The 15129-nt window shown below is 41.5% G+C and overlaps 1 protein-coding gene across 5 annotated transcripts in view; it reads left to right on the forward strand.

The window, feature by feature from the left end:
- The first annotated feature begins 426 nt into the window (after nucleotides 1-426).
- GPR155 (G protein-coupled receptor 155) overlaps nucleotides 427-15129 on the forward strand; it is a 35850-nt gene continuing 21147 nt past the window's right edge. For 3 of the 5 annotated variants that reach the window (XM_083864925.1, XM_083864928.1, XM_083864929.1), the window contains exons 1-2: nucleotides 9440-9553; nucleotides 13718-14223. In XM_083864925.1, coding sequence (XP_083721051.1) covers nucleotides 13764-14223 — 460 coding nt within the window. In that variant the 5' untranslated portion in view covers nucleotides 9440-9553; nucleotides 13718-13763. Of the gene's footprint in view, nucleotides 1452-9439; nucleotides 9554-13717; nucleotides 14224-15129 lie in introns of those variants that run through there. The other 2 variants (XM_083864927.1, XM_083864926.1) reach the window with 2 other exon arrangements.

Consider the following 15129-nt stretch of genomic DNA (forward strand, 5'->3'; position numbering starts at 1 on the left):
CCTCCCTGCAGGAAGACTCATGTTGCACACAGCACACATAGAAATATGCAACTCCTTTCATCGTGGTTCAGCAATTTCCAGTGACCTTCCTGCCTCCTATGCACAGGCTGCTCCCCTCTGCCCTCTTGCCCAGTCTGACTCCATTTTACACTGAACATAGTAATTTAGTCACAGCAAATTACTGATTTTGGAACTAAATATTGGCCCATACATCTCTGTAAAACACTAAGTATATTATTTAGATTAACTAATGAAATAGATCATTGGCAATCAAACTCTTAACCTATCTAAAAGTTCAACAGCAGTCCAGGTACAGAAACAATCCTGAGGAAAGGATGACTGATAGAAAAATATTTTGGCTAAACATAGAGAATAAATGGGGTGTTTGCTGCTAACATTACCTTGTGTCCAATATCTATCTGTCTAACTGAACAACATCATCAGATCATCTCTTCTTTAATCTTAAAGCATATTTGTGGCTTAAGATATATGACTTTGGCAAAAGCTACATTCAAAATGTAAAACAGCAATCTATCATGAAAGCTGTCTATATGACACAGCAATAAGGCTCTTCTCATTCCCATAATTTTTCCTCTTTGTTATTACCACTCTTCTTTTTTCCTGCAGGTAAAAAGTTTTTTCTTCAAGAATGCTGATTAGCCTACATAAATACATTTCTCATTTTCAAAATGGGATTCTTGTTGTTTTTAGGGTTTTTTGTTTGTTTGTTTTTTGTTCTTGTTGGTTTTTTTTTTGTTTTGGTTTGGTTTTTTGTGTTTTGGTGTTTGTTTTTTTGTTTGTTTGGGTTTTTGTTTGTTTGTTTGTGGGGGGTTTTTTTTGTTTTTGTTGTTGTTGTTGTTGTTGTTGTTGTTGTGGGGGTTTTTTTGGTTTTGTTTTTTTTTTTTTTTCTAGAATACAGGAGATACCTCTGCCTAAGCATCTGTAAGTTAAAGGTGGACAAAGAAGGCTCTTGGTTGCTGTCCATCCTTTCTCTCTTTCTCTCTCCAAAACAGGAACTGGTGATCTCTCCCTGCAGCTGGGGCAGGGCTTTAACACTGGGCAATGTTCTTCCCAAAGGGGCCCACTTTGGCTACCTCTTGCATGTGCCTCTGTGCAAAAGTTTTTTGGCTCCTGTCAGGTGTGAACACTGTACATGATAAGACCTGTAACCAGTTCCCTTCTGAAAAGGGTTTTGTATTCATGCAGAGATTGCTGTTTAAACAGTGGGTGTTGGGTGTTACCCAACTTGAAGGAAGCATTCATGTATTACAGGGATGTGAAAATTAGTCATTCCTGTTCTTCTCCCTTCTAGCAGATGTTTTAGTAAATTCAGAGTTACTGGTGAGCCCTCGTGTGCCCTGTGGAGCAGTAGAGCACCTGAAGGCTGAGCACTACCAAGCCATGAGAGCAAAAGGCAGCTGAAGCAATCAGAGCACTTTGAAGAGAACAAGGTAAAGGCTGTGGGTGAAAGTCCAGGCTGAAACCCCAGCCTCTGTCATAGGTATTTTGATAATGGAACTAGTGTAACTTGTAGAAAACATCATTGTGCTGTTTGTCAGAGACTGCAGAGCCCATCAGTACTTTCTGTGCTGTCTCAAAACCAGCCCTCACTGCAAACTGTTGAAACACTTCTGTTGAAGTTTTATCCCCTCCTTACTCAAAACAGAAACTTTCACTTCTGTTATTTGACCAGGAGCTTGGGTGCCTTATGAAACCTGGGAAGCTTTTTTTGAAAACAGAGATACATGATCCTTTCCTCCAAATATATACTTTCTTCTCCTGAACTGTGCCTGCAGGAGTGCTGCTGTGCTTTCATCCAAGTGCCAGTCAACTGTGGGGCTGGTGTATTTGCTCCAGTTTATTGCTGATTTAAAAACAATACCCTACTGTGTGCTATAAGAGAATTACCTTCTGTGGCAGAATCTTCATTCCTCCCTCTCTTATACATATGGCCACTTGTGAGCAAGGAAAGGAATTTTAAGTATATTTTTTGACTGGGACCGTGTCTAATCTAAGTCCAAGTCCAAGCACGCATCAGAAAATGAGAAGCCTTGTGTATGTGTGTGTTTTTAACCAAGCCGGTGGGAACAGGTGTGTTGCACGCCCAGCCTGGCAGCCCCTGTGCGGCAGATGCTCGCTCCCGGTGCCGCGGCCGCGCGGTGTCGCCGTGGGCGCGCGGTGCCTCCCGCCCGTCCCAGCGGGAGGGGCCGTGGGGACCTGGCCCCGGGCTCAGCGGGGATGTTCCCCGCCAGCCTGCGGGATGTGCCACGGCCTGCGGGACCCGCCAGCCCTGCTCCCGGTGCCTGACACCCACAGGTGAGCCGCCCGCCCTGCCGGGAGGGGTCCCTGCCCGGGGCGGGGGGGGGGCACTACTGAAAACATCATCTTTGAGGTCCCTTCCAACTTCCAACCCAAACCATTCTGTGAGGCATTTCAGCATTTTAGGAATACTACGCGCTGTTTCACCACAGCGATTTCACTCCAGCTGCATCCGGGCAGACTCTTCATGCAGTTACACAGTTCTTAGGCAAGTCAAATTCCAGTATTGGCATTAAAATGATGCAACAGAATAATACATCTGACTACTCGGTTTCAGTTCAGCAGAAAGGAGGACGCTATTAGACCTAAATAAATCAAGTCTTTAGGTAATAAAGTTTAATTGCAGCTGGAGGAGGAGCTAAGAATTAGAACAAAATAGCTTTTTTAATTGAAAATGCTAAGTGGAAGTAACAGAGAGCTGTAAGAAAGTTACTTTGTCAATATTGCAGTCTTAAAATCAGTACTTACTCAAATAGTTAAGAAAGAAAGTTCTTTGTATTGTTGTTGGCCATTAATTTAAATGTAGTGACAAATTGCTGAACATAATGAGGAAAAGGTACAGTAGCTTTCTGCTGGAGAAGTCAGGAAGGAGAGGGTTTGTTAATACAGTCCTGTGACAGCGTAGCAAAAAGGATTTACTGGGGTAGTAGTGGTGAAATGAATAGGAAATAAATAAACAAAAAACTATTGGATTTCTATCACAAGAGACAATACACCGCAATCTATACATTTGATGGACAATATTTAAATTGTTATTTTTGTAAGTAATAAATAGTGGCTTGCAAAATGGTGTGATATGGTATGACCATATGGAAACCTCGTATGTAGAGAGACTTTATGGAGATGTGGGTCACATTCTGAAAATATTTCCAAAGCTTTTAATTTGTGATTCCAAAATTGATTTTGTGGGTTGTTTGGGCTGGTTTGCTGGGTTTTTTAAGCAGGGGTTGGTGTATTTGGTGGAATTTCTTTACAGAAAGTTGAAAGTTTCTAATCAGTTGCTTGCTGAATAAGCAACAGCTGCAGCAGGTGACACACCAGAAGCAGCTTATTTAAGCACGGCAGCTTGCTTTAAAATGGTTTTCCTAAGCAAAGCAGCATCTGCTAACTTGTGTGTAGCACTTATAGCTCTCCTGGTTTTGTTCAATTATTTTGGTTGGGGCTTTGGGTGTTGGGGTTTTTTGAGGATTCATGCCAAATCTGAGTACTCTTCTACTGACTGAGCACTCAGAGTACTGAGAACATGTAAGTAATAAGCTGCCTATGCCAAAATGAGTGAATAGGTTTTCTTAGGTCGAGGAAAAGCTGTAACTCTTATGCCCTGTTCTTAATTTTACCACGTAGTCTGTAGATACAGATCTAACCATACTATGAAGCAAATGGACAAAAATTGATAATGATTTTCCAGATAAAAAATTTGTAATCTGCGAGCTAAAATAGTGATTTTTTTTTTAACTTCTGCATATTTTTTCCAGTTAGACTGGTTAACTATGTAACTAATTTTTGAGTACTTGCATTTGAATTTAGCACACTTACCTTCTTGCTGAGCCAAGTAAAAGGTTGATGCCCTGGCACTAAGTATGGAATTTGTATGTTTAGGAGGTCTCTTCAACATTGTTTTGTCTCTCCTGAAAGCAGTTTCAGAAAAAACTTCTAGTATTGAAATCACATGGGGTTATTCTGAACTTTAATTAATTCCATGTAATTTAATTTTAACTTTTTTTTTTTCTTTAGAGAGGTGAATTTCACCATAGACAGTGTTTACTGGGCTTCATTTCTAGAGCAGTCTATTTCAACACACATGAACGTACATAATTATTGCTGAAGTCTTAGTTTGACTTTCTGCAATCTGTCTGTACTAGCTTCATGTATTTTCTTTTGGCAGATACAGTATTTTGAAGACTATAATTGCATGTTCAGTTCTGTGGAATTGTCTCAGCCACAGAACAAAGTGGAAGTGAATAGGTGCAGTACAGTAAACATGGTTTCAAAACCAACTTGAACATACACACTGTCTTACAAAAGATGCTATATGAAAAATACCAATTAAGTTCCCGTAACCAACGCAGATAATGAGGTGGACTACTGCGAAATTATAGATGAGCTGATAAATCGCTTTCTTAAGGAGGAAGATCTTTTACAAAAGTGTTCCAAGGTGAATGTAAACATCCAGTGCATCCCTCATCATTTCTGTGTTAACAAGCTTCAAGCTTATGGGTGACAGTATCTGGCATTCTCCTGTTCTCCGTGTTATATTGCTTTCAGGACACTCAGAATTTCTCTCAGGTGTTGGATTTTTTAAATGGTATTTAAGCCTCAGAAGTTTTAGAAATTCTTTCATGGGAAAAATGCTTTTCATTTGACACCACCCTCCAGAGACACAATCCAGGGGCCTATTTCCTGTTTACACATTAATTTTCCTCAGGTTCCCCTTGTTGCTTAACTGCCCCATCAAACATCTGTGTATTGTACACTGTAGTTTATTTGCCGGTAACCATGTGAGTCAGTGTAAGTGACCAGACACATCTAGATACAGATAAGCACTTCATGTTCTTCCTGAATGCCCTACACACAGCTGTAAGAGAGCAGACATCACAAACCAACAAACTTTCTGAACCCTGAACTACAGCTTTAGATAACCAAAGTTAGACATGCATTTTTGGATGGAGTCAGCTAAGGAAATTTAGCAGAGGTTGAGCACGGGTCCCTGCCTTGTGCATTATATAATCCATTTATTTGTTAAGCAATGAGCAGTATGAATAGGGTGTTTTTTCCAGTACTGGAGTTAAAAGGCCACATTGTCTGTAGGTATAAATCCAATGTTCCTATGAAGTTTGGCCCATTGTCAATAACCAAGGAGCACAGAGGAAGTATTTTTCCTGTAATTGATATGGAGATTACATAAGAAGTGCTAATGTCTCTACCTATGGTTGCAATTACTGTGTTGGTAAAATACTTGGAACTTTCCATGCTGTTGAAAACTAGGTATGCAGCTGTATGGAAATTGCACTGAGATTATACCTGTAAATTTCCACACAGATTTCATCCTGATGCATTTGCTGACATTCTTCCCGTCTTCTCATATTCTGTATTTTTTTTTTTCTATTCTTGGAAAAGGTATGCTTTTCTAATGCCCTACTGAGATGTTATTTAGAGAAATTTTGCATATTTTAATAAATAATGCTGCTTTGAAGCTCACCTGACTCTTCCTACTCTAAGGCGGTGTTTTCTTTCAATTATCACCACACCCTAACAGTTTGACTACAACTTCCATGCTAGTTCTCTAGAAAAAGAAATAAAAACCCAATTTTAGTATTTTCGGAAATAAACTGGAGAAATGTACTTGCTTACAGTAAATTCTTGAGTGCTTTTCTTTAGAATATTCCAGCATTTCAGGTTTTGCAACAAGTGCTTGAGTTTACCAGGGAAGTAGCCTTCACACTCAGTACGAAGATACATTTGTGACTTCCCAGAAAACCTTTCCAAACTGGAAAACTTTTCCAAACTGCCTTTGCAAAATGTATGTGATCACTGCCAGTTCTTAAAAGTGACATTGCCTGAAACCTGCTCTCACTGAGAGAGTGAACCTCTCGCAGTTCCTGTGTGGGCCCAGCCTGTGTACGTGTGGTTGTTGCAGGTAAATTAGTATGATGAAAACCACAGGACGACTCATGTAATGGTTGCTCCAGCTGCTTTTCATTGGTTAAGCTGCTGGCCAGATCAAAAAGCAGAAATTGTCTCCCATGTAATCTGTTGACTACTTTGGTGGCACGTAAGTGGATGGAAACATCCAATTTGAGTGAAAAACAGAACAAAAACTCAAGGGGGAGAGTAGTTTATGGTTGAACAATGTTATGTTGTGTTAAGGAAATGCTCAAGAGGATTGAATTAAAATTTGGGGGGTAACTTTCAGTGTTAGTGCTTGTTTAGTGGCTTTTGGAAAGTTTGGCTTTGCAATGGCAATAACTGTGTTTTCTGTGATTTACAGTTCAACTGCCAAAGCTGATTTGCCTTTGGTAGAGGATAGCTGTGATCAAGAGCTGATGGACTCTATAAACCTGTCCTCCCAGGAGATCGTATACAAAAAACTTGCCTTTCCCATGCATTAGTTGCACTGTTATAGCTGTGGGCATTGTTATGTTTGGGGGTTTAATTAATGCATGGGGGCTTTTTGATACTTCTGTGGGTTGGGTAAAACTCCATGAGAATTGTTGTCCATGGCTATCACCCTTAGTTTACAGAGATCTTAAAAGGAAAAAGAAATTAAACACCATTATAAAGGCAGTATGTTGGAACACAAAGGTGGTCCATGGAACAAAGGGGAAGTTCAAGGCCAGAGAACATGTGGCTCAAAGAAAGTGCCCATGGAGCTTTGATTAAGTGTTGAGGGGGCAGAGAGGAGGGGTCAAACAGTGAGAAAATACTGTCATTTGCTGTTCAAGGAAGCAGAACTTTGTATGGGCTTTGGAAATGGTCAGGAATATCCTGTATATTGAATACTGCATTAGAAAGATTTCTTTACTCCAACGTTAAGTTATCATTGCTACTTATCACAACTGAAAAAAGCCAGAAAACTGTGTTCCTAACATCAGCCAAGAGGAGAACTGGTAGTGTAATCTAGTGCTTGAGTTATTCACAGTGCTGTTCTGGTGGTACTGTCTGGTTAGTAATGATTTCATGTTTCTTAACAGGGCAAGGGGTCAGATCCTAGTGTTCTTCTCTGTTCATCTCAGAAGAGGCTGCATGTCAATGAGAGATAGTTGCTAGGATGCTTAAAATATGTTTAAAAAATTAAAATCTGCAAGAGGAAATATGTTATATTAAGTCCTATTTATATACTTTTGCTTCATTTATTTAGACAGCAGCCATAATAATGTTATTGTATTTTTTTCACGTCTTTGGTACTATATTTTCATACTTTCGAGTATTTTACTTTTTTAGGATTTTGAGGTTCTTTACTATTTACTTTTTTGAATATCAACACTTTTAATTTATTTGTGTTCCCCAAAAGAAGATACAAGACTGAGGTCAAGTGTGCTTATCTGATTTAGCACACTATGTATGCTAGAGATGGAAACACAGCCCTGTCCTGGGGATCCCCTGGGAATCAGGCTGGTGGATAGCAATAGCAGTCACTGGGCAGCTTATCCAGCCAAATGTGTATGCTCTTTTAAAACAGCTGGAGGATTCTTGTATTTTAAATACTTCATTAAATGCTAAATCACTAGTGATCTTTTCAAAGGGAAAAAAATGCGTTCAAGAGAAGGGAAGGCATACATTTATTTCCAAGAGTTCTTACTATGGTTTGGTATACCTCCCTTGCTACTCCCCAGAGCATGTCTCTCTAAGGTGTTATTTCTATAGGAAAGAATGAATGACAGAAAGCCAAAAAATCTGAAAGGCCTTATTATACTGTATTTCCAAACACAAATCAGTCTGAAAGTGGTCTTTGTCAGGTGCCAAACCGAGAAACTTCAACAGTGAAAAGATTAACAAAACAGTCTTCTTTATTAGTGTTTTCATCAAAACAAAGTCTCACCCTAACGTTTCAGTGGGTAAGTGTTACTCAACAGGCCGCACCACCTGCCAGCAGTAAACATACATAACAAACTTTGGCACAGCTTTGGAACAATCCCTGGCTGATCTTTTGCTGGGGCTGTGTTGGCCCAGAGTTGGAACAGGATGTAGACAGGAATGAGGGGCAGTGAGGAGTCAAGCACTGATATAGCTGCTTCATGTCAGTTGAGGTTCTATTAAGTGCATACACTTCTAGTGCAGAAACATAAAATTTAGGCATCAGTATCTTTAAATTAAATTCAAAGCGGACATATGATATCAACAACATGGTACCTTCTAAAAGTTTCTAACAGCCATGTTTATCCCCACGAGTTTCTGTCCCTGTCTGCATTCTTTACAGGATTTGCTTAACTGGACTTCCAATTAATTCCCTTAAGTGTTATTTCTGTTATATTGCTGCTCTTACTATATAATATTGGTTTTGTTTCTGGTAAGCATTTCCACAGTAGACCTTGTGAACAGAACTGACTATGGAAAAATTTCATATCTGAAACAACGCTTCATAAGTTGTCAATCACATACATCTTCTTTGGCTGAGATAATTCTCCATTCTGCTCTGTTTTGGTCTTTTTTGGGTGTTACCTGAAAGGGAAAGAGGTGGGTGGGGGGCTTTTGTGTTGTGAGTGTTGGGTTTTTTCCCCCGAAAGTTCCTTGAAAATTTTTCTGAGTAGTTTTTTTGCTGGAACTTTGGAATGGGAAGCTATGGAGCACACAGACTGTTGACATTCCACCAGTGGGGAAAACTGCCTCACTGCCCCTGGGACACCTATTGCCACCTGTGTGCCACACGTGAGGCAGGGGGTGTGGGTCTGGTCAGGAGGGGAGGGTAAGGGACAGGGAATTCTCACCTGCTCTTTGCAGCAGCAGTGTCCGTCCTGGCTCTTAGGAAGAGGGCAGCTGCAGCTGCTGCTGTGCCCTCAACTGCATTACAAAGGGAAACACTTGAGAAAGCTGTGTCCTCCATCTCACAAGATAATCTTTGCCTATTGCCAATCTTTAGTTTTTACTAAAATTACTGACTGGCCAAATTTGTGGAACGGATGGCACGTGGAAAACACGGGGTTTTGTTTCTGACGCTAGTAAAGTTGGGCCGAGTGTCGGAGGCTCGGGGCCCGGCCGCAGGCGGGAGCAGCGCCGCTATCGCCCCGCCGAGCGCAGGTGCCGCCGGCCGGGCCCGATAACGGGGGGCCCGCGCCGGCCCTGCCCGGCCTCCCGCCCCAGGGGAGCAGCGCCGGCTGCGGGCAGGAGGCGGCAGCCTCGAGGGGCGCCCCGGGAGCGGCCGGAGGCGGCGGGAGCTCGTTCCGCTCTGGTACCGCGGGGCAGGCGGCTCCCGAGCGGGGGAAAGCCCCGGGGCCGAGGCGGCGGCGAGAACCGCTGCCCCCGGGCCGCCCCCCAGCCGCCATCTTGCGGCCGCCGCCCGCAGCCCCGCCCCGGCCTGCCCGGGGCCCGCCCGCTCCGCCCGCCCGGGGCGCCGAGCCCGCCGAGCCCGCCGCGGGAGCGGGACTGGCCGGGCGGGGCGGGCCGGGGCGGGCCAGGCCAGACCTCCCCTCCCCGGCCTCGGTACCGCGGCCTCGGCCTTGGAGGGGTTCTCAGTTTGGCAGAGCGCAAACCGTCTCCGCGCACTCCTCTGCGGAGGCGCCTACCGAAAGCTAAGTAGGTAAGCTGCCCGCTCCTTTCCCCGGCTTCTGGCCGGGTTATTTTCTACTGAGACAGCTGTCACACGGGGCAGCGCGGCTGGTTTTTATCTTTGGCTGAAAAGGCTGCGTGCTGGTATCTGGGTGACCGCGGGAAGGAGAGAGTGATGGGCCGGGAAGGGGCAGGCAGGAGGCGTTGGTTTGGTGTAGCTTTCTGGCTGCGAATCAAAGGATTCTACATCCCAGTTTGGCAAGTGATGCAAGTGAGGTCCTTTTTAAAGGGATGCTGGCGAGAAAACGTTATCTGCCCTTTGAAAAAGGTTCTGCTGTTTGCTTCAGAACTATGTATCTGTTCGTTGACAAGCCCCAAGATCAGCCTAAGTGAAAATTAAGGGCAAGTATGTTTTTAATTCATTTTCTGAGTTGACATTGGGTGCCCCTGGCAACTGTTGCTTCATTTGGTCGTGTCTGAGCTCCTGCGCTGCCCGAGTTGTGTGGGGCTGCAGTGTGTGAGCGAGCTGTGTCAGTGTGCTCGGGGCAGGCCCGGCGTCCCCAGTGCCTTCCCCTGCCCCACAGCCAGGCCTGTCCTGGAATGGCACCGTGGGACAAGGATGGCAAAGGAAACCTGATCTTGAAACAACTGCTCAGGGACCCAAAAGGTGTGCGATGTTTCTTGTGGCATGGTCTAGGTTTCCAGCTATAGGTGGCCCATTTCCCGTGCTAATTGCTGTTGCAGTATTGTTCCCTCTCTGTTTTCTTAGCCCAACAAAGAGAAAAGTCAAAATTGTGGTTAACTTGCTAGAATAGGAACTGCAATAATCACTTCTTTCCACTTACTTTTATCATTGTATCTCCCTAAAGTTGCTTCCTCTTTTACTTACTTCACGAATTTTTACATGAAAATGCATGTATTACACGCTTATCTGAGCTGAGAATGGGGTACTAGAGCTGCCATGCTCTTCCTACCCCAAGTCCATTTTAATCTTCCTGAGTAAAATCGTGTGTCATCCTTACACTAAAGTAGGAGAGATTCTACATTGCATTAAAGTAGGTCATGTTGTGGGATATAATTTATGAACAATGTGCACGGTCTTGCCAGTGTCACCATATTATCCTGAGAGTGATTATCAGTTGAAAGCTCAAGAGTGAGAGACCAGAGAGGGGATATACATTGAAGTTATCTCTTATTCACTCATGCTATCTTTGACTTTCATTAGGAAAAGAAAATGAAAGGGATTTTCACCTTCCTTTGGTGAAGGAGAAAATTTCTCTATTTCTGTATTCAGAGAGGAACCTGATGTTGGTTAACTCACAGCTGCTGGAGAATTGGGTTTTCTGGTCTGGTGAATTTTAAGACTTTGCAAATATTGACAACCTACAAGAGAAATGTTTCATGAGAAGTTTAAACTGCACTTGTTACTTGATCTATGTCTATTGTTGGTCTTCATACAAGGCTTCCTCTTGTGCAAGCTAACAGTCTGGCTGCAAATCAACACAGATGAGAGAGCATTATTCCTAAAAGCTGTGTCTGTATTGGCCTGCAGTTCCCAAAAATGCAGCTGTGGCTGAGTTCTCAAGGATTCAAATCTCAATCTTCAATCCCTGATGGGATAACTTCAAATCCTGTGTTCTATGGAGTCAAAGCTAAGTGCTTTCCCTTGCAACTGTATTTCCTTATTTTAGTGTCATTTGTCTGGTTAGTTTGCTACATCTACTATAAGAACAAACTAATTTCTGTGTAGAATATATGAGGGTTTGGGTTTGCATGAGATCATTATCTTTGATTGCATAAAGAACAGTGAACTGAAAATCATTTCACTCTTGTGAGACACTAGTTTGGGATAAGCCTGAGGTGTAACTAGGCTGTATATTAAATCTGTGATTAGCCATTATATAATCTCACAACAGTTATATAAATGTCTCAGAGCAAAACGTGCTGAGATGTATTCACTGTGTTAAGCAGAGTGCAAAAGCTTGCATTTCTAGAAAACACTGCTTGGCAATAGACATACTGTGTTAAATATGAAGGGGCTGGGATGTACGTGTCTCTCGAGGTGGAGAGATGATTCACTCTCAAAGCCCTCTGAGGAGTGCCAGTAGCAACTTTTAATGTGATGGGATCCTCCTCTTTGAAACTCTTGTGGTTTACCAAAAATTTGTCCTGTATGACTTGACAGGATCCCTTGTAATGAAGTTGAAGGTAGGCTGAAGGAAGGCTGCAGGAATCTATCTATCTATCTATCTATCTATCTATCTATCTATCTATCTCTTACAAAAGATGGCTTGGGATGTGTGGGTGTGTATCCATGTCAGTTTTGATCTAGTGAAGAAGATACGGGATTTAGTATGTGCTATTGACTGATACAACATAACAATCATATTTGTTTAAGTCCTGAATTGTGAAATGGGGACAAGGGCACTTCTCTATTTTGTAGCGGTTTTGTCAGGAGAAATAATGATTTTAATACAGAAGGAAGAGAACCTTGTCATTAGTCTTGAATAGGAAGGCACAGGGGAAGGAATGCTAGAATTTAGGGATAGGTACAGCTGGAATACAATTCCACTACAGATCAAATGTTGCATTTGATTTAAAAAGTTACAGCTGTATCTTATTGCTGAAACAAAACAAAAGAGAGCAATGAGTAGGTTGAACATGTTGCACTCTGGGAGCCTTTACCTCTATGCAGTGCTGTGAGCTTGGGGAATCTGACATGGGGCTGTGCTGAAAGCCTTCTTTTTACCTTGCAGCTAGGGTAGAATGTAGCTGATTTCTTTCAACAATTCAGTGCTGGAAATCTGTCTCCGATCCTCTTTAGGTCATTTTGCAAATTCCAACAACCTCTTTAAGTTTTTTAGTAGAAGAAATGGTTTGTTGCTTGCTTCACTTACTGCAAGTTTTCCAGTGTTCTGTAGCAACTAATAATTTGAGCTCCTGGTCCAAATACATCTAAGCTAATGTATCATATATAATATAAGAAAAGTACAGCCTTTAAAGTAAGCCCTGCTTGGAGTGAGACTCATTTTCCTTGGGAGAAGGGATAGCCAAGGCTACTGGACAGATTTGGATGATGCAGCAGCTTAGTCCAGATGATTACAACAGCCTCATGGAAGTGCTTACCAAAAGCCTTAGGCATAAATAAAAGTCGTGAGTCAAAGAGTTGATGCTTGTGAATATTTATATGCTGGATGCCAGGGTGTGAAATAGGCCTTACAAGACCTCACCTTTGCACTCACTTGATTTACTTGCTTATTTACCTGCCTGCTGTGTTCTGTGTTCTTTGTGGGTAGGATACAAAGAGGCTGGGAAGACTCTTAAACCAGTTGTTAATTTGCACAGTTTGTGCCTTACAAAGCACTGTTTGGGACTTGGAAATCTTGATTTTACCACTGATAGCTTGGGGGAAATCACCTAAGTTCACCTTTGCCTTAGTTTCTATCCTTACAAAGTGGGGTAAGTCATCTTCACTTCCTAAACAGAGTACTTCAGTATTTAGTCATGTCAGAATTTTATGTGTAGAGTTAGCTGGTGGACTGCACACATTTCAGAGCTATATTGCCAAAGCCATATCTGTTTCTGGCAGGACCTTGCTATTGACAAATGAATATTTGTGTTTGATGTCCACTCTTTTCATCTGATTTGCAGACTCTACATTTCTGCTTGCATATAGAACCTGTGGTGTTGTAATCAGCCCTTTCAAAAGGAATTACTGCTAACAAGTGAGGAACGGGGGTCAGCAGATATTTCTGTTGTACATAAATACTTCATGCTTAAATTTCACTGCTACAGACCTGAGGAATTGTATGTAGAAATATGGGTTGGCTCTAGTGCAATGAATTAGATCACTGGCTGCTGTGTCATATGTGAATTCTTTGCTAATTGAAAAGTATCATTATCACATGAAATTGAAATGTTGGGAGAGGTCAAAGTTGCACAAAGCAAGGTACAAACTTCAAGAGTGATATGATGATTTAAACTCTAAATATTTCTGGAAGGTAGAGAGGACCTTGCCACATGTTTTTGTACCAGAATGGAGAAGCTTTGATTCTTCATCGAATTTATCTTCCTTTCCTGGTGCTCAGTTCTTGTAAAGGGCTATTCCTATTGTCTATTCTGTAATAATTTAAGAGGCCATAGGCTAGTACTTAAAGGAATAAAGTTAACAGATGTACTTTTGTTCCTTTTACAGATGAGATCATTTCATACTCTTCTTTTGGAAGAGGTGATCAGAGGAAATGGATAGCTATTCAGACTTCACTGCAAAGAACTTCTCATCTTCAGCTAATATGTCTCTTTCTTTGCCTGGACATGCTGGACTCAATACCACCAGTGGTACTCCTTCTATGTCAATAAGCAGGCTTTTCCCAGCCCTGTTGGAATGCTTTGGAATAATTCTTTGTGGCTACATAGCTGGAAGAGCCAACATTATCACATCAACTCAGGCCAAAGGACTGGGAAATTTTGTGTCCCGTTTTGCACTCCCGGCTTTACTGTTCAAAAACATGGTGGTACTTAATTTTTCTAATGTGAATTGGTCCTTCCTGTACAGCGTTTTAGTTGCCAAAGCTGCTGTATTTTTTTTAGTCTGTGCTTTAACGTTGTTAGTAGCCTGTCCTGAGAACCGATTTAGCAAAGCAGGTTTGTTCCCTATTTTTGCTACACAAAGCAATGACTTTGCACTGGGATATCCAATAGGTAAGTATGTTTTCTTCTTTAAAATTAATTGTCACTGTTCTAGACAGATATTTGCTTTTATATTTCCATAATTTGAAATTGACTTCTGAATTGAAGTTTCACGCAATTGAAATAATTTCTGAAGTGCCTCTCAAATTCTCTCTGATACTGTACTTTGGTACTACTCATCATCTAGGAAAGATTAAAACTGAAAAAGGAGAGCAAGTTGGTTCTAGCAAAACAAAACGAAAGATGTTTGATTACAGAATTGAAAATACAATTACAAAGGAAATGTCAAATATGACAGATTATATATAACAAGTAGATCCATATTTTAGATTACTTTAGGAGTTAACACTATTTTCTCCTTATTCCAGGGCAGCATGCTCAGAAGAATCCTCAATGTTTCTTATTCTCTTTAAATTTACTTGATATGTATAAAATTTAGATAAATGCAATTACATACTTTTTTTAGACAAAAATACTGTGGTTCCCTCAATTGCATCTCCTGAGATTTATTCCTCTTGAAAGAATTCAGAAGTATGCTACAAATGGGGCTCTGAGGATTATATCTTTATTTGTTGGTATGCATTTTAGATGCCAATTAGAGTCTCTTTTTTTAATGTATGTATTTTGGAGGTCTCTGAATGTATTTCCATTGTACCTTGGTTAAAACATTCTTTCTACTTGTACTTTCTTGTAAGACTACACATTTATTCAGGTACTTAATGATTTGTAAGATAAGATTTATATTTTTTCTATGTATGATCTTGCCAAAATATGCACCATTTAGAGCTTTACTGCAACAGAAACATTGTGGCTCTTGAGGTTTATTTCCTCTTGTCCTTTCTCATCTCCCATCCCCAAACTTTCACTGGTGTTTGGTTCATGCTGTCACCTGTGCAAACTTTTTGCTATTAGTAAAAT

The sequence above is a fragment of the Zosterops lateralis genome (genome assembly GCF_965231275.1).
Source record: "Zosterops lateralis genome assembly, chromosome: 7".
NCBI classification, from domain to species: domain Eukaryota; kingdom Metazoa; phylum Chordata; class Aves; order Passeriformes; family Zosteropidae; genus Zosterops; species Zosterops lateralis.